Source organism: Camelina sativa, chromosome 3 (genome assembly GCF_030686135.1).
Source record: "Camelina sativa cultivar CO46 ecotype springtype chromosome 3, ASM3068613v1".
In the NCBI taxonomy this organism is placed as follows: domain Eukaryota; kingdom Viridiplantae; phylum Streptophyta; class Magnoliopsida; order Brassicales; family Brassicaceae; genus Camelina; species Camelina sativa.
In genome coordinates this window covers 11,021,622-11,040,494 of record NC_141882.1, presented here as the reverse complement: position 1 = coordinate 11,040,494, position 18,873 = coordinate 11,021,622, and the positions used below count along the sequence as shown (strand labels likewise).

The 18,873-nt window shown below is 41.6% G+C and overlaps 2 protein-coding genes, 2 non-coding genes and 1 pseudogene across 6 annotated transcripts; 4 read left to right on the top strand and 1 right to left on the bottom strand.

Annotated features, from left to right (window-relative positions):
* Positions 1–3,889: 3,889 nt before the first annotated feature.
* LOC147946768 (small nucleolar RNA R71) lies at positions 3,890–3,996 on the top strand. The gene has a single exon (XR_015595666.1). It is a non-coding gene; the product is annotated as a small nucleolar RNA R71 (small nucleolar RNA).
* Positions 3,997–9,556: 5,560 nt separating this feature from the next.
* On the top strand, positions 9,557–9,663 carry LOC147946767 (small nucleolar RNA R71). The gene has a single exon (XR_015595674.1). It is a non-coding gene; the product is annotated as a small nucleolar RNA R71 (small nucleolar RNA).
* A 2,129-nt stretch (positions 9,664–11,792) lies between these two features.
* LOC147946766 (uncharacterized) lies at positions 11,793–12,712 on the top strand. Its single transcript, XM_087507247.1, has 2 exons — positions 11,793–12,165; positions 12,324–12,712. The coding sequence occupies exons 1-2, from the start codon at positions 11,793–11,795 to the stop codon at positions 12,710–12,712; spliced, it is 762 nt and encodes a 253-aa protein (XP_087363373.1).
* Positions 12,713–14,604: 1,892 nt separating this feature from the next.
* LOC104776715 (receptor protein kinase-like protein ZAR1) lies at positions 14,605–17,111 on the top strand (annotated as a pseudogene). Its single transcript, XR_015591452.1, has 2 exons — positions 14,605–16,224; positions 16,316–17,111. The product of XR_015591452.1 is annotated as a receptor protein kinase-like protein ZAR1 (transcript).
* On the bottom strand, positions 17,056–18,873 carry LOC104776713 (transcription factor bHLH75-like). 2 transcript variants are annotated; one of them, XM_010500821.2, is made up of 6 exons: positions 18,575–18,873; positions 18,269–18,441; positions 18,090–18,155; positions 17,602–17,670; positions 17,406–17,486; positions 17,056–17,323 (listed from the first exon to the last, which is right to left on the bottom strand). In XM_010500821.2, exons 1-6 carry the CDS (start codon positions 18,765–18,767, stop codon positions 17,237–17,239), a joined length of 669 nt encoding a protein of 222 aa, XP_010499123.2. In that variant the 5' UTR covers positions 18,768–18,873; the 3' UTR covers positions 17,056–17,236. The 2 variants fall into 2 exon arrangements, with proteins under 2 accessions (XP_010499123.2, XP_010499122.2); XM_010500820.2 differs by having other exon boundaries at positions 18,269–18,450; positions 18,575–18,852.

The window sequence follows — 18,873 nt, the reverse complement described above, 5'->3', positions numbered from 1 at the left end:
GGAATTAGGCAGGGAATCGGCGCCTAGATGCTTGCCACGTGTCGTCATGAATCCGTAGAGTTGGGAGCATGTGCTCGGAAATCGGGAGCATGTGCTCCTGGGTCTAAAATCAGCTTTTCTGCTCCAATTCAACTCTTTTCTGCTCCGATTGCTCCTGCTGTTCCAATCCTTGCTTTTAGCTTCCTAGCCTCTTATTATAACCTGAAAAGGACTCAAACAACTACAAAACTATCAAATAAACAGGGTCAAAGTGAGTCAAAACCGTAACATATCAACTCCCCATGACTTAGAACTTTGTTTGTCCTCAAACAACCTTGAACCAAGCGCCAAGAGAGCCAAGGGTGGAACTCGCAAAAATCTCAGGAACCGTGAGTAGACCATGACCTGCAGACCACATGTGTTAGAACAAGCTATACCAAAAACTTCTCCAGCAAACATCTCCAAAACCAGAACCATAATTGGCAATCAAACCCAGAAAAAGATCACTTTCCAGACAAAGACTCTTTACATTGAATTAAAATTGGCGTGAGCTTCTCATTAAGGGCATTAAGCTAGTGAAATCGAGGCTTGGTAGATAAAAGGCTGTTTTAATGGTGGAGCTATAGAGTGTTTAGGGGTTACCATTACTTCGAAAGAGATGCAGGATATCACACAAAATGGTAAGGGAGAGTGGAATCATTGATGTCCACAACCTCTAATCGCTCTCCTCTTCTTATCTTCTCAAACTCAGCCTCTCTTTTCTCCTCAGGTTACAACGCATGCTTGGGGGTGTGTAACACTAGCTCTGGTCCCTTTCCATCATCCTTAAACGTTTTTTTTTTTTTTTTTTTTTTTTTTTTTTTGATGAGAAATTGAAGGATGATGGGGGATCTTCTTATGATATTGCCCCTGAAGCATGCAGACCGTATCCTAGGCTCTCTCTCTGCTCAAAACAACTCGCGGACTCGGATGTATATAATTTCGGAGCAGGTGCTCGCTGGGTTGGAGCACGTGCTCTGTCCGTCCGGCTCTTTCCTCTTTGGTTCTCCAGCAAGAGCGAGTTAGAGATTGTGTCAGTCCTGCTCTCCCCGACCGTTTTGCACATAGCTGCACAGAATGAGAAAACAATAATACAAGTGCAAGTGGTTTGAAAGGAGGTTAGGCTCGAGGTGGGTACTAACTTAAAATGAGCTAGCTATTCAGGATCAACAAGATTGGCAAAATGAATAAGAAGTCCTGAATATGTGACACGTTCCCTATCCTAATGCCCAAAACGAGAAGAATTTAAATCCGGTTAGGTTCCAATAAAGTAGAGTCTAAGTCTTTCCGGTGAAACCTTAATGGGATGAAGCTTTTCTGGCCAGGAGAAGGGTCCGAATGTGAAGAGGTATTAGCTCGTCTCTGTACTCTTAGTTCTACAACAATGGTCACTAGGAAAAACGGTCAAACTCACAAATGGTTAAAAACATCACAGATTTCGGTCCTAATTCCCACAAGTTTTGGTTCGACTCACATGACAAACTGACTCAATAAAAAGAAAAATAAAGAAAACAAAGGTCATAGGTGACCCTCCCCCGGACTTACTTCACACCGTCTCCGGTGTGAAAATAAGCCAAAAAGAGACCTAGACAAGAAGAAAAATAAAGATAACAACAAAAATGAAAAGAAAATAAGGCGGATAGGACAATGATGGTGTGTGTAACCGTGATCAGGCGTCGGAATTGTCTGGGCTCTCGCTCTCCGAACGGGCAAGGCGGCGCCTCCGACGTGGTGGATAATAAAGCAATCTAGTCTCAAAAATCACTGAAATCGGTCTAGGCCTGGTGGGCATGGGCCTGAAATTCATTAAACTTACCTGGCCCAATCGCTCTTTTCTTTTTCTTCTTTGGTTTTTAGTTTGCCGAGCATGTGCATCGGGTTGCTCGCGTCCTGCGAGCATGTGCTCCGTATCTTTTTTTTTTTTTTTCTCAGTTTGCCGAGCATGTGCATCGGGTTGCTCGCGTCCTGCGAGCATGTGCTCCGCATCTTCTTCCAACATTCCTTCTGCCTTTGTCAAGGCAACCTCCAACGGGTCGAGAGTGAGAACTTCATCGGTAACCTCATGTGCAACCTCTGAACCATCATCAACCACAAAAGTATGACCATCTATCATAGGTTTCTTGAGCAGCTTATTCATCTCAAACCTTGCAATCATATCCCCCAGCTGGAGATCGATCGCTCCCCCTTGCACATCTATAATCGCACCAGCTGTGCATAAGAATGATCTACCTAAGATCAGGGGTCACGTGGTTCTTCTTCAAGTTCCAGAACCACAAAGTCTGCTGGTATAAGCGTGTCCCCTATCTGGACATGTAAATCCTCCAACACTCCTATGGGGCGCTTGGTGGATCTATCCGCGAATACTAACGAAATCCGTGTAGACTTGAACTTCGTGTATCCCAGCCTTTTAGCCACTGAATATGGCATAAGGTTCACACTGGAACCTAGATCACAGAGGGAGTTTGCAAAAATCGTTTTACCGATTCTCACGGATAAGACAAATCGCCCTGGATCATCTCTCTTCTTTAGCACTTTGTTTTGCAGCACAGCACTGCACTCTCTTGAAACCATCATCACGTTCTCTTCCTCTGACACTCTCCCAGAAACCAACCCTTTCACATATCTCTTCAAAGCAGGTATCATCTGAACAGCTTCAGCTAGGGGTAGTTTTACCGTCAATTCTCTCAACATCTCCTTGCACTTTGCATCCTCCAAATCCTTGCGAGATTTCTTAGGAGGAACAGGGTAAGGAACCCTAGGGGTGTACACGCGTGCAGGAGGTACCTCAGTTGGAACGGTCTGATCGGGAGTCGGGAGCACGTGCTCGCTGGATGGGAGCACATGCTCGCCGGATGCTTCGGCTTCTTTTTGACTCAACGGTGGAGTCTCAGCAGCATGTTGAGGAAGGTATTCTTCAGCAATACCCTTGCCCTTGTCAATCCTAGCGGATGGTGCTTCTCTAGGGGGTAACTTCTTTTCTCCCCTTAGCTCAATCGCATAGACATACTCATTTCGCGGGTTTGCTTCCCCTTTTCCGGGCAGAGTCCCAAGAGTTCTTTTCACGGCTTCAGCAGTCTGTGCAACCTGAACATCAAGCTTCTTCACATGTGACATTACTGCCTCATACTTCCCATTAAGGTCATTGTACATGGTATCGACCTTAGCGTTGATTTCCACTGAAGCTTTTTGTTGATTCACCAAGAGTTGTTGCATCATGTTTTTCAGCTCATCCTGAGAGCTGCTAGCAGATGAAGGTCCCAACTGCTGGTTGGTGAAAGGCAGTGCTTGCTGAGCGCTTGTATATGCCTGCTGGTTCCCCCCTTGGAAACGGTTTTGAGTGGGCACAAACTGTTTGCCTTGGAAGTTGTTTGAGAAGGTTTCCTGATAACCCATCTGATTCTGAGCTCCTTGCTGCGGATACACCTGATCCTGAGGGTTCTCCACGTTGGTGCTTCTATAGGACAAATTTGGATGGCTTCTGTAGTTTGGGTTGAAACCCCTATTCTGCACAAAACCTTGCCCACTCACATAATTAACCTCCATCGTGTCATCCTCTCCATCACAAATCTCCTGAGCTAGCGGCATGTCTCCGGTCTCATCGACAAAATGGACAGTTTTCTGGCTCCCCTTCAGAAGAAGGTTCACCTTGGCTGTCAACTCATCAATCTTTTGCGTATCGACACTGTTGACCTTCACGGACCTGTCATACTCAGGGGCCTTGTTGCTGGAGCTTGCAGCTAGGTTCTCAATCAACTGATATGCTCCTTCCTTAGACTTTGTCATAAAATCCCCATTGCTGGCCGAGTTGAGAACGTTTCTGTAGTCCCAGTTAACTCCATCATAGAAAATGCCCAGGATCTGATCATCACTAAATCCATGGTGCGGACACTCTCTACGGTACTCTTTGTACCTCTCCCAAGCCTCGCAGAAGGCTTCTCCAGTGTGCTGTTGGAACGATGAAATCTTGTTCTTGAGGGCAGCGGTCTTAGCCTTGGTGTAGAAATGGTCCAGAAACGCAGACCTACACTGTTCCCATGATGTCAGAGACCCAGGTGGCAATGACTTCAGCCAACGTGAAGCTCTATCCGCAAGAGAGAAAGGAAAGAGCTTGCACTTCAGAAAACCTGGCGGTATCCCATTTGAACCAGTGGTGCTACATATCTCCTCAAAATTCTCGATGTGGTCCATCGAAATCTCAGCTGGGAGACCGTGAAATAGGTGCTGCTTCACTAGAGAGATCATCTGTGGCTTGATCTCAAAATCTTGGTTCGGATTGGTAGGAGGAACAATCACTGCTCGTTTGGTGTAGGACACATGCGGGTTATCCTTGTTCCCAATGGACGGTTGCGGCGGCGCGGCTCTTTCGTGTTGAGCACAGAGCAACTGCCCCAATTGTTGTCGAAGTTGCTGCAACTCGGCAGCCATATCCTCATTGTTTCTGTTGTCACCCATGTTGACGGATTGAAACTTTCTGTTCTTGCGGTTTGTTCTTTCTGCCAAAGAGAGCTCTGCGGCTGACAAAGCAACTAGTTCTTCGGTGTTGTTTCTTCTTGTAGATCTTCTTGACATGCACCTGAAACACACGCAAAGAAGAAGCAGAAAGACAAATCAGTAAGGTCTTAGTCTAGTAATTTCGCCGAAAACCAAAGGTAAAATTTTGGTCCCCGGCAACGGCGCCAAAAACTTGATACACAGAGTTTTAAACCCTATTTTCCTACTGCAAGTGCACAGCAAAGAAGTAGTACTTAGGGGTCGAATCCCACGAAGACCAAGTTTTACTCTATGGTTCTATTGGTTCAATTTCAAGCTAAGACAATTCAAAGTTGGTTTTTGGTAACAATTAAGCGATTAAAAACGGTATAAAAAGGCAATAAACAAAACACTAGATCAGGGGTGATTCTCGAGAATTTTAGAGATAGCAACCAAACAACTATTCAGGGCATAAATTAAGTACCAGTCTAGAACTCAAACATAAATATAAACTGATCCACTGTCGTGGCATCAATAACTCTATCTGATCGATTCTGTGCGGAAACGCGGAGCACGTGCTCAGACATCCGGAGCACATGCTCGGCGGTCCATAAACCCTAAACTGTCGTTTGAGCCCAGAATCGCAGACAAGCATTAAAGAACATGAATGATAAGTTCACAAATCACCTACACATCAACTTTCGCAGGTCTAGGATAATTTGCCCACTAATGTCTTTTCTAGCAACCTATTACACTTTTGATGAATAGATAAACCTAGAATCATAGATTGGATGATCAAATCAACCTAAGCATTAAGTCTAACAATAGTGAAGACAATCGATTATATAAGGCCCTATTTGTGTTCTGTTGCTAACCCATGAAACCCCTTTGAAACCCCCTAATCTAGCAAAAAGAACTACTCAGACATAGATAAATGAATAGCCAACATAGATGAGAAATTCAATAGCATCAAAATAAAAAGGGTTCAGAGATTGCTTCACAAAGTAGCCGCTCTTCTCCCTCTCTCAAAAACGTCGCTCAAAAACCCTCCAGAAAAGAGTATATTCTGTCCCCTAAAAACCCTAGGTTAAATAGCATACAAGTGGAGAAAAATAAGGAAAGAATCCAAATTCAAATCTTCCTATTAAAAATCGATATCCTCTCTCTTTCTCTCACAAAGGATCGCCCAAAATAAGGGGAATTAGGCAGGGAATCGGCGCCTAGATGCTTGCCATGTGTCGTCATGAATCCGTAGAGTTGGGAGCATGTGCTCCTGGGTCTAAAATCAGCTTTTCTGCTCCAATTCAACTCCTTTCTGCTCCGATTGCTCCTGTTGTTCCAATCCTTGCTTTTAGCTTCCTAGCCTCTTATTATAACCTGAAAAGGACTCAAACAACTACAAAACTATCAAATAAACAGGGTCAAAGTGAGTCAAAACCGTAACATATCAACTCCCCATGACTTAGAACTTTGTTTGTCCTCAAACAACCTTGAACCAAGCGCCAAGAGAGCCAAGGGTGGAACTCGCAAAAATCTCAGGAACCGTGAGTAGACCATGACCTGCAGACCACATGTGTTAGAACAAGCTATACCAAAAACTTCTCCAGCAAACATCTCCAAAACCAGAACCATAATTGGCAATCAAACCCAGAAAAAGATCACTTTCCAGACAAAGACTCTTTACATTGAATTAAAATTGGCGTGAGCTTCTCATTAAGGGCATTAAGCTAGTGAAATCGAGGCTTGGTAGATAAAAGGCTGTTTTAATGGTGGAGCTATAGAGTGTTTAGGGGTTACCATTACTTCGAAAGAGATGCAGGATATCACACAAAATGGTAAGGGAGAGTGGAATCATTGATGTCCACAACCTCTAATCGCTCTCCTCTTCTTATCTTCTCAAACTCAGCCTCTCTTTTCTCCTCAGGTTACAACGCACGCTTGGGGGTGTGTAACACTAGCTCTGGTCCCTTTCCATCATCCTTAAACGTTTTTTTTTTTTTTTTTTTTTTTTTTTTTTTTTGATGAGAAATTGAAGGATGATGGGGGATCTTCTTCTGATATTGCCCCTGAAGCATGTGGACCGTATCCTAGGCTCTCTCTCTGCTCAAAACAACTCGCGGACTCGGATGTATATAATTTCGGAGCAGGTGCTCGCTGGGTTGGAGCACGTGCTCTGTCCGTCCGGCTCTTTCCTCTTTGGTTCTCCAGCAAGAGCGAGTTAGAGATTGTGTCAGTCCTGCTCTCCCCGACCGTTTTGCACATAGCTGCACAGAATGAGAAAACAATAATACAAGTGCAAGTGGTTTGAAAGGAGGTTAGGCTCGAGGTGGGTACTAACTTAAAATGAGCTAGCTATTCAGGATCAACAAGATTGGCAAAATGAATAAGAAGTCCTGAATATGTGACACGTTCCCTATCCTAATGCCCAAAACGAGAAGAATTTAAATCCGGTTAGGTTCCAATAAAGTAGAGTCTAAGTCTTTCCGGTGAAACCTTAATGGGATGAAGCTTTTCTGGCCAGGAGAAGGGTCCGAATGTGAAGAGGTATTAGCTCGTCTCTGTACTCTTAGTTCTACAACAATGGTCACTAGGAAAAACGGTCAAACTCACAAATGGTTAAAAACATCACAGATTTCGGTCCTAATTCCCACAAGTTTTGGTTCGACTCACATGACAAACTGACTCAATAAAAAGAAAAATAAAGAAAACAAAGGTCATAGGTGACCCTCCCCCGGACTTACTTCACACCGTCTCCGGTGTGAAAATAAGCCAAAAAGAGACCTAGACAAGAAGAAAAATAAAGATAACAACAAAAATGAAAAGAAAATAAGGCGGATAGGACAATGATGGTGTGTGTAACCGTGATCAGGCGTCGGAATTGTCTGGGCTCTCGCTCTCCGAACGGGCAAGGCGGCGCCTCCGACGTGGTGGATAATAAAGCAATCTAGTCTCAAAAATCACTGAAATCGGTCTAGGCCTGGTGGGCATGGGCCTGAAATTCATCAAACTTACCTGGCCCAATCTCTCTTTTCTTTTTCTTCTTTGGTTTTTAGTTTGCCGAGCATGTGCATCGGGTTGCTCGCGTCCTGCGAGCATGTGCTCCGTATCTTTTTTTCTTTTTTTCTCAGTTTGCCGAGCATGTGCATCGGGTTGCTCGCGTCCTGCGAGCATGTGCTCCGCATCTTCTTCCAACATTCCTTCTGCCTTTGTCAAGGCAACCTCCAACGGGTCGAGAGTGAGAACTTCATCGGTAACCTCATGTGCAACCTCTGAACCATCATCAACCACAAAAGTATGACCATCTATCATAGGTTTCTTGAGCAGCTTATTCATCTCAAACCTTGCAATCATATCCCCCAGCTGGAGATCGATCGCTCCCCCTTGCACATCTATAATCGCACCAGCTGTGCATAAGAATGATCTACCTAAGATCAGGGGGTCACGTGGTTCTTCTTCAAGTTCTAGAACCACAAAGTCTGCTGGTATAAGCGTGTCCCCTATCTGGACATGTAAATCCTCCAACACTCCTATGGGGCGCTTGGTGGATCTATCCGCGAATACTAACGAAATCCGTGTAGACTTGAACTTCGTGTATCCCAGCCTTTTAGCCACTGAATATGGCATAAGGTTCACACTGGAACCTAGATCACAGAGGGAGTTTGCAAAAATCGTTTTACCGATTCTCACGGATAAGACAAATCGCCCTGGATCATCTCTCTTCTTTAGCACTTTGTTTTGCAGCACAGCACTGCACTCTCTTGAAACCATCATCACGTTCTCTTCCTCTGACACTCTCCCAGAAACCAACCCTTTCACATATCTCTTCAAAGCAGGTATCATCTGAACAGCTTCAGCTAGGGGTAGTTTTACCGTCAATTCTCTCAACATCTCCTTGCACTTTGCATCCTCCAAATCCTTGCGAGATTTCTTAGGAGGAACAGGGTAAGGAACCCTAGGGGTGTACACGCGTGCAGGAGGTACCTCAGTTGGAACGGTCTGATCGGGAGTCGGGAGCACGTGCTCGCTGGATGGGAGCACATGCTCGCCGGATGCTTCGGCTTCTTTTTGACTCAACGGTGGAGTCTCAGCAGCATGTTGAGGAAGGTATTCTTCAGCAATACCCTTGCCCTTGTCAATCCTAGCGGATGGTGCTTCTCTAGGGGGTAACTTCTTTTCTCCCCTTAGCTCAATCGCATAGATATACTCATTTCGCGGGTTTGCTTCCCCTTTTCCGGGCAGAGTCCCAAGAGTTCTTTTCACGGCTTCAGCAGTCTGTGCAACCTGAACATCAAGCTTCTTCACATGTGACATTACTGCCTCATACTTCCCATTAAGGTCATTGTACATGGTATCGACCTTAGCGTTGATTTCCACTGAAGCTTTTTGTTGATTCACCAAGAGTTGTTGCATCATGTTTTTCAGCTCATCCTGAGAGCTGCTAGCAGATGAAGGTCCCAACTGCTGGTTGGTGAAAGGCAGTGCTTGCTGAGCGCTTGTATATGCCTGCTGGTTCCCCCCTTGGAAACGGTTTTGAGTGGGCACAAACTGTTTGCCTTGGAAGTTGTTTGAGAAGGTTTCCTGATAACCCATCTGATTCTGAGCTCCTTGCTGCGGATACACCTGATCCTGAGGGTTCTCCACGTTGGTGCTTCTATAGGACAAATTTGGATGGCTTCTGTAGTTTGGGTTGAAACCCCTATTCTGCACAAAACCTTGCCCACTCACATAATTAACCTCCATCGTGTCATCCTCTCCATCACAAATCTCCTGAGCTAGCGGCATGTCTCCGGTCTCATCGACAAAATGGACAGTTTTCTGGCTCCCCTTCAGAAGAAGGTTCACCTTGGCTGTCAACTCATCAATCTTTTGCGTATCGACACTGTTGACCTTCACGGACCTGTCATACTCAGGGGCCTTGTTGCTGGAGCTTGCAGCTAGGTTCTCAATCAACTGATATGCTCCTTCCTTAGACTTTGTCATAAAATCCCCATTGCTGGCCGAGTTGAGAACGTTTCTGTAGTCCCAGTTAACTCCATCATAGAAAATGCCCAGGATCTGTTCATCACTAAATCCATGGTGCGGACACTCTCTACGGTACTCTTTGTACCTCTCCCAAGCCTCGCAGTAGGCTTCTCCAGTGTGCTGTTGGAACGATGAAATCTTGTTCTTGAGGGCAGCGGTCTTAGCCTTGGTGTAGAAATGGTCCAGAAACGCAGACCTACACTGTTCCCATGATGTCAGAGACCCAGGTGGCAATGACTTCAGCCAACGTGAAGCTCTATCCGCAAGAGAGAAAGGAAAGAGCTTGCACTTCAGAAAACCTGGCGGTATCCCATTTGAACCAGTGGTGCTACATATCTCCTCAAAATTCTCGATGTGGTCCATCGAAATCTCAGCTGGGAGACCGTGAAATAGGTGCTGCTTCACTAGAGAGATCATCTGTGGCTTGATCTCAAAATCTTGGTTCGGATTGGTAGGAGGAACAATCACTGCTCGTTTGGTGTAGGACACATGCGGGTTATCCTTGTTCCCAATGGACGGTTGCGGCGGCGCGGCTCTTTCGTGTTGAGCACAGAGCAACTGCCCCAATTGTTGTCGAAGTTGCTGCAACTCGGCAGCCATATCCTCATTGTTTCTGTTGTCACCCATGTTGACGGATTGAAACTTTCTGTTCTTGCGGTTTGTTCTTTCTGCCAAAGAGAGCTCTGCGGCTGACAAAGCAACTAGTTCTTCGGTGTTGTTTCTTCTTGTAGATCTTCTTGACATGCACCTGAAACACACGCAAAGAAGAAGCAGAAAGACAAATCAGTAAGGTCTTAGTCTAGTAATTTCGCCGAAAACCAAAGGTAAAATTTTGGTCCCCGGCAACGGCGCCAAAAACTTGATACACAGAGTTTTAAACCCTATTTTCCTACTGCAAGTGCACAGCAAAGAAGTAGTACTTAGGGGTCGAATCCCACGAAGACCAAGTTTTACTCTATGGTTCTATTGGTTCAATTTCAAGCTAAGACAATTCAAAGTTGGTTTTTGGTAACAATTAAGCGATTAAAAACGGTATAAAAAGGCAATAAACAAAACACTAGATCAGGGGTGATTCTCGAGAATTTTAGAGATAGCAACCAAACAACTATTCAGGGCATAAATTAAGTACCAGTCTAGAACTCAAACATAAATATAAACTGATCCACTGTCGTGGCATCAATAACTCTATCTGATCGATTCTGTGCGGAAACGCGGAGCACGTGCTCAGACATCCGGAGCACATGCTCGGCGGTCCATAAACCCTAAACTGTCGTTTGAGCCCAGAATCGCAGACAAGCATTAAAGAACATGAATGATAAGTTCACAAATCACCTACACATCAACTTTCGCAGGTCTAGGATAATTTGCCCACTAATGTCTTTTCTAGCAACCTATTACACTTTTGATGAATAGATAAACCTAGAATCATAGATTGGATGATCAAATCAACCTAAGCATTAAGTCTAACAATAGTGAAGACAATCGATTATATAAGGCCCTATTTGTGTTCTGTTGCTAACCCATGAAACCCCTTTGAAACCCCCTAATCTAGCAAAGAGAACTACTCAGACATAGATAAATGAATAGCCAACATAGATGAGAAATTCAATAGCATCAAAATAAAAAGAGTTCAGAGATTGCTTCACAAAGTAGCCGCTCTTCTCCCTCTCTCAAAAACGTCGCTCAAAAACCCTCCAGAAAAGAGTATATTCTGTCCCCTAAAAACCCTAGGTTAAATAGCATACAAGTGGAGAAAAATAAGGAAAGAATCCAAATTTAAATCTTCCTATTAAAAATCGATATCCTCTCTTTTTCTCTCACAAAGGATCGCCCAAAATAAGGGGAATTAGGTAGGGAATCAGCGCCTAGATGCTTGCCACGTGTCGTCATGAATCCGTAGAGTTGGGAGCATGTGCTCGGAAATCGGGAGCATGTGCTCCTGGGTCTAAAATCAGCTTTTCTGCTCCAATTCAACTCCTTTCTGCTCCGATTGCTCCTGCTGTTCCAATCCTTGCTTTTAGCTTCCTAGCCTCTTATTATAACCTGAAAAGGACTCAAACAACTACAAAACTATCAAATAAACAGGGTCAAAGTGAGTCAAAACCGTAACATATCACTTGATGACGAAGGAATAAGAGCTCCGTGGAGGAAAAATCAGTTTTTTTGAGGTTGGGTTAAAGGTCAGTTCCCTAATCAACCAAACAACAGGGTTATGGGATCTTGAGATCTTGAATGGTCTTTTTCTTCCTCAATATATATCTCGAATCAAGGCCATAAAACTAATGGTTTCCATAGATGTTTTCTATGTTTGGCGTTATACCAAATGTGGTGATTTCACGGTGAATTCAGCATATTGGTTAGCGGATCAAGAGTCCAACAACGCTCTCATAAAAGAAGCCTCGATTCAGCCATCAACGATGGAACTTAAAAAACTGGTATGGAAGTTGCAAACAGATCCAAAAATTAAAGTCTTCTTATGGAAGGTTCTGAGTGGTATCTTGCCAGTTGCAGCAAGCCTAAATGGAAGAGGTATGAAGGTTGATGAGACATGTCTAGTATGTGGAGAGCTAGGGGAATCCACCAATCACACTCTCTTCTTATGTTCTCTTGCAAGGCAAGTTTGGGCGCTCTCTGATTTCCCATCTCCTCCAGAAGGTTTTAACAATGGTTCTGTTTTCTCAAACATTTATCACTTACTGGAAAACAGAGATAATCGGGCTTGTCCTTCTATTCTTAGAAAGTCCTTCCCGTGGATTGCTTGAAGAATCTGGAAAAATAGAAATGCTCTTTTTTTTAGGGTAAGTGTTTCTTAGCCGTGGAGAATGTGGAAAAAATCAGAGAAGAGGTGGCAGAGTGGTTTGAGGCTCAAATAGTCGAGTCTGAGGAAACTAACCGGAATAGAGATCAAGAGTATCATGGGAGAAGTATTAGAGTATGTGAGAAGCCGCCAAGAAACTGGCTGAAGTGCAACGTAGGATCCTCGTGGTCCAAAAGAAATCAGCTCGCCGGAGGTTCCTGGGTCATAAGAGATGAAGAAGGGATAGTGATCCTTCATAGTCGTCGTGCCTTTTCAAACATTTCATCAAAAGGTGATGCTATGCTCAGGATTCTACTTTGGGTTTTTGAAAGTATGGCTGGTCATAAGTTGGACAGACTCATCTTTGCTTTTCAAGACAAATCATTAGTAGGAGCTGTGAACTGACCAATTGCTTGGTCGTCCTTTAAACCTCACTCAGCGGCTTTGTTAAGAGCTCTAAACTCTTTTGTGGAATGGAAAGTGGTGTTGGAATGTGCTGCATCAAACAGAGGAGCAAATCTTATAGCGAAAAGTGTTACTGAAGATATGAGATTTCAGTCTTATGTCGTTCAAAGATTTCCTGAATGGACGCGTAATGTCTTTATGGAGGAAAGTGGTTTGTCTTCTGTTTGAGTGTCAGTTTTTTTGTAAATGTTTCTCTGCGAAGGGATCATTCTTTTGTTTGTTGATATCCAGTAGGTGACCCTTAAGGTCAGGATCGTGTTTAGTCACCCAGCTATCAGTCTAGAAGTGTGTGGGTTAGGCTAATTTTAATTGGCTAACTTGATTCCAATCTCAAGATGTAACAACTTGGTTCCATTGATGGATTAATATAATATCTAGATGACAAAAAAAAACATGATACATCCATCTGTTTTACTAGGACACACTTCTATAAAGTATTAAAAATAGTAATCAAATGATATTTTAGACATTTGACTACGTTCTTGTAGTATTCTTTTGTGTGAAATCTAATTTACAAAAGATTGAGAACATTGATTTTCACTTTTTATGTATGTACGTACTGTACATGTTTTGTGGTATGGATGATTGATATCTGAAAAAGCAAAGCATAGGCATACAATACAGGTCCATGGATGTCTGTTCAATGTATGATGTCTCCTTTAGCAACATTTTTCTTCAATACTATCGGCTATCGGGATTTGCTATTACTTTTTTGTTGGCATTCATGTTCTTGATTGTTTAGGAAATTTTAATTAATATTTTGAAATAAGTTTCCAATTTCTGCTAGTACAAGCTAAGAAAAAATATAACTTACTATTAAGAATCAGCTTTATAGTTCATCACCATAGTTAAAACCTCGAAAACAATCATTTCCTTCTTCAAAGATAAAAAAAAAAATTCCGTATATTAATTAAGTCAAATTACTCGTCCATCTGCACATTCACACATACATATGATACATTATTATTGCATATATACACACATTTGAAATATTTACTAATTTTAAAGTTTATTATTAGTAGTGATATACGTTCGGAGTAGCTAGACAACTATAGACATAATGATCACATTTTTTTTTTTAATGAATACTTGATGATACAAATGTCTGTGTTAACGGCTGAAAAAATATATACAAAAGAGAGGGGGACATAATAGTTCATAAAGGTATTTCCTTTATAGTTTATACAGAGAATGTGGGATAATCATGGAGCCGTACTAATCAGTCACTCTACTATTCTTCTCAATACCAAAATAAAATAAAGTAGAAGTAAGGCTTTTAACTTTAATTAAATTAGATGCTTTTTTCTACTCCAGCTCACTCCTGTCTACTGCAACTATTATTATTTCGAGTGAAGCATTAGTTCATTTATTAATCTTTTACATTTTACAATGTAATTTACTTAAAATTTGGTATGAAATATTATTTCGTTTCTTACGGGAATACGAAAAAAAAACAGATATAATAAGTATAATGCAATTGTTTGAGCTAAGAAGTATATAAAAATTGGCATAAGTAAGTTCACTTTCGTTAAGAAGAAAGTGCATGAATGTGTCTTCAAGAGCTTCTCTTTTGTACATTTGTCATCATTATTCTCAAGTTCTGTATATTTCGAAATATTTTTATTTCATTTAATTCAACATTGATTATAATTAACGTTACCAATTAATGAAAACAGATTCTTATAGTTATAAACTTATAATCAATTGAAAACAAAATAAATTGTTGATAACCAAACAAAAAAATGGGGATATTAATAGAGAGACACGATCATAGAGAATAGTCCAAAGGTCCAACTTAGGAAGCCGAATCTTCTATCAACGTCTCTCACTCTCCTTTTCTTGCTTTCACACTCTCACTTCTCTCTCTCTCTCTCTTCTCATTCTCTCATTAATCTCCCCAAAACTGTTCTCATTCTTGATTTCTTCCTTACCAAAAAGGTAATTCTTGTCCAAGTTCTTTCATTGATTCCTCGGAAATGTCGGTGGGATCACTTTTGTTCTTGGTTCTTCTTATCTGGAACTTCAATGGCGAATTGAATGCTCTGAACGACGAAGGATACGCTCTTTTAACTCTCAAGCGGTCTATCTCAAGAGATCCAGATGGTTCTTTGAGTAACTGGAACTCAGAGGATCAAGACCCTTGTTCTTGGAATGGAGTCACTTGTGATGACCACAAGGTTGTTGTCTCTCTTAGCATCCCAAGGAAGAAACTTGTAGGTTACCTTCCTTCTTCTCTAGGTGTGCTCACTAATCTCCGTCATTTGAATTTGAGAAGCAATGAGCTTAGTGGGAACTTGCCTGCTGAGCTTTTCAAGGCTCAAGGCCTTCAAAGTTTGGTTCTTTATGGTAATCTCTTATCTGGGTCTATTCCAAATGAGATTGGTGACCTAAAGTTCCTGCAAATTTTGGATTTTTCTCGTAATTCCCTTAACGGGTCGATCCCAGAATCGGTTTTGAGGTGTAAGAGGCTTAGGAGCTTTGATTTGAGTCAGAACAATCTCACTGGTTCTGTTCCTAGTGGATTTGGTCACGCTTTGGCTTCTTTGCAGAAGCTTGACCTTTCTTCTAACAATCTCAATGGTCTTGTTCCTGATGATTTGGGGGATTTGACTAGATTGCAAGGAACTCTTGATTTGTCTCATAACTCGTTTAGTGGCTCGATACCAGCTAGCTTGGGGAATTTGCCTGAGAAGTTTATGTCAATCTAGCTTACAACAGTCTGAGTGGACCTATCCCCCAAACTGGTGCTTTGGTTAACAGAGGACCAACTGCGTTCTTGGGGAATCCGAGGCTCTGTGGTCCTCCTTTGAAAGATCCTTGTTTGTCAGATACAGCCACTTCTCCAGCTTCTCACCCTTTTGTACCTGATAACAACGACCACAGTAGAGGAGAGTCGAAGAAAGGAGAAGGTTTGAGTATAACTGCTATTGTTGCAATTGTGGTTTGTGATTTCATTGGAATCTGCATTGTGGGATTTCTCTTCTCTTGTTGCTACTTGAAGATTTGTGGGCGACGTAACAGCGTGGATGAGGAAGGCTATGTGTTGGAGAAAGAAGGGAAAGAAAAGAAAAGTTCTATATGTTTTGGAAGAGAAGGATCAGAGTCCCCTTCTTCGGAAACACTTGAGCCACAACGACAGGATCTTGTTCTGTTGGATAAACATATGGCTTTGGATTTAGATGAGCTGCTTAAGGCTTCAGCTTTCGTTCTTGGAAAAGGCGGGAACGGGATTGTGTATAAAGTTGTTCTTGAAGATGGCTTAACTGTAGCTGTTCGGAGATTGGGAGAAGGAGGATCCCAAAGATGCAAGGAGTTTCAGACAGAGGTCGAAGCAATTGGGAAGCTAAGGCATCCGAATATTGTCAGTCTTAAAGCTTATTATTGGTCAGTCGAGGAGAAGCTTCTCATCTATGACTACATTCCTAACGGAAGTCTTGCCAATGCACTCCATGGTACGTACTTAAATAAACCTTTATCATGATTACTCTCATATTGTTGTTACTCTGTGTTGAAAACTCAATTTTATCTTGTGTCTATTGTTAGGGAATCCTGGAATGGTGTCATTCAAGCCGCTGTCATGGGGAGTTCGGTTAAAGATAATGAGGGGAATCTCAAGAGGGTTGGTGTATCTTCATGAGTTTAGCCCCAAGAAGTATGTTCATGGATCTCTGAAACTCAGCAATATACTGTTAGGACAGGAAATGGAGCCTCGTATCTCGGATTTTGGACTCATGCACCTCACTAGCATTGCTGGAACATTTGAAACAACCACAGTTGACCGACCATCCAACAAGAGCGCCTCATCGATAGGACCATCTACAAACTTGAGCTCGTTTTATCAGGCTCCTGAAGCGGCGAAAGCAACAGTGAAGCCATCACAGAAATGGGATGTATACTCATTCGGGGTGATCTTGCTAGAGATGATAACGGGAAGGTTACCTATAGTCTTTGTTGGTAAATCGGAAATGGAAATAGTGAAGTGGATACAGATGTGTATTGATGAGAAGAAAGAGATGTCAGACATTTTGGATCCTTATTTGGTGCCTGACGACACAGAGATTGAAGAAGAGGTCATCGCCGTACTGAAGATTGCAATGGCTTGCGTTAGTACTAGCCCCGAGAAACGACCACCGATGAAGCATATCGCTGATGCTTTGACCCAAATTTGCCTTCAGTGACTCACATAACAAAATTGTTGCAAGTCAAAAAGTGTGAGTATGTCTAATTGTTGTGTCTCGTTCCCTTGTAATATCGAAGTGTGAGTATGTTACTTCAAAATATAGTGACTTTGTAACATAGCTTTACTCTTATAATTTGCAAGGTACAACAGTTCATACTATATATGGATAAGCTTGATAAGGTTAACACAACTTATGATAAACGTATACTGATATGGTAAGTCCTTATTTATAGAGTTCAATTCAATCTTAGAGAAGGAGAATAATTTCTCTGATACTTCTATGATTAAAAGGGCAATGTTGAACTGAAATTAGGAGGCTGAGTCCCAATTAGAATCCTTTCCATCTCTTCAGCACTAGACATGTTCCCTCCCTGTTTTCACATTAACACAAATCTATTAATAATATTTGTATAACTTAATCATGTATTCATGTCATATGTGAGTGATAATTACCTGAAATATATCCGTTGGCTCAATGTCGAAAGAATTAAGGTCGTAGTAAGCACTTGCCGCAGAGAGTTTCGTTGACAAAAACTGCAGGCAGTCACGAGGCCAGAGCATAAAGACATTTAATTATTATTGGTTTATTATTAAAACAAAGTTTCAAACCAAAAAAAGAAATGGTTAATGAAGAGTGAAATGGCCTAACCTCGATTTGATTCTGTAGTGATCGAACATAATCTATGATGACATCAAGCATCACTGCCATTCCCATTGTCTGCATCATCATCACGTTTGAGTGTCATTGAAAATAATAAGGCCATTTTTGATGAAGACAAAGAAAAACTTTGTTATACATTAGTTTATTTAAAGGGTTCCTTATTTAATTAAAACTATCTGTTCATTTACGTAAGTAACGCTGCCATAACCTCTGTGATTAAATTATTTCCATGTAATTCAATCATATGATTCATCGAGATATATTTTAATAGTTAGACATAGTCTGAGCTTTACAGATTAGTATTAAAAAAATAATTTTATTTATAATGAGTTTTAAACTATTAAAAAGATAGCATCAGAAAACTTGTGGCATTCTGTCGAATTTTTGTAGAACTACTTGGCTAAGGAGATTTGTTGTTTTAATTTGAATTATTAAACCAAAAATTAGGGAGTTGTAGACGCAAAATGTTTAATCACCTTGTAGCAGCCTGGAACAAGGTCTTGTAAGCATTTCAGCCTTTCATTAATCTTCTCTCTTCGTACCTTTATGCATTCCACAAAGAATTCAACACAATCCATTTTTTCAGTTTCGATATATATGAATCTAATAAAAGTTAGTTTTGTTGTACGTTTATAGTATGTATTTGTAGAATTACCCTTTCAGCCAAACTGTGGCTATCGGTAGCTTGACCTCTCTTAGCTCGGACATGGACGACATCTTTTGGCTTCTGATGAGTCTCATCTGCATTCATGGTTTCTACCTCCTCCAACCTCTTTCTTCTTCTCTTCGACCCACTCTCTCCTTTATTTCCTTTTCTTCCCGAATCACCTGCTAGTTCTAACAACGATGATTATGAAAAGATGATTTTGGGAACAAATATATATGCTTAAATGATGATTATGAAAAGATGTTGTCACACCAACAAGAAAAAAAAAAAAAAAAAAAAAAAAAAACTCGTCACCGTGCAATAAATTTTGTGAGAAGTGAGAACTATTGGGATGGGCATCAACTAAAGCTCCATCAGAGAAAAGCATGAATCTGGAAGGAGTAGAAGCTGGTGAGTCCAAATTTATTAGCTCTGGATTTTGGTTTGTTCGTGCTAAGAACGGATTAGGACCAATGTTATACAGATTATATGGCTCAAACCGTGCCATTAGAGACACCCTACAAATCAAAATGTTAATATTTCTCTCTCGAGCATTGTTTTTTCTTTTCTCTCTCTAAGACATAAAACTTGTATTGAGTTGTAATTGTTATATA

Coding starts and splice junctions, on each gene's coding strand:
- LOC147946766 (XM_087507247.1), top strand. CDS start 11,793: ATGGTTTCCATAGATGTTTTCTATGTTTGGCGTTATACCAAATGTGGT. Junction 12,166..12,323: donor TTTCCCATCTCCTCCAGAAG/GTTTTAACAATG, acceptor AGTGTTTCTTAG/CCGTGGAGAATGTGGAAAAA.
- LOC104776713 (XM_010500820.2), bottom strand. CDS start 18,767: ATGGCACGGTTTGAGCCATATAATCTGTATAACATTGGTCCTAATCCG. Junction 17,487..17,601: donor CACTACAGAATCAAATCGAG/GTTAGGCCATTT, acceptor GACTGCCTGCAG/TTTTTGTCAACGAAACTCTC. Junction 17,324..17,405: donor AGCCAACGGATATATTTCAG/GTAATTATCACT, acceptor ATGTGAAAACAG/GGAGGGAACATGTCTAGTGC.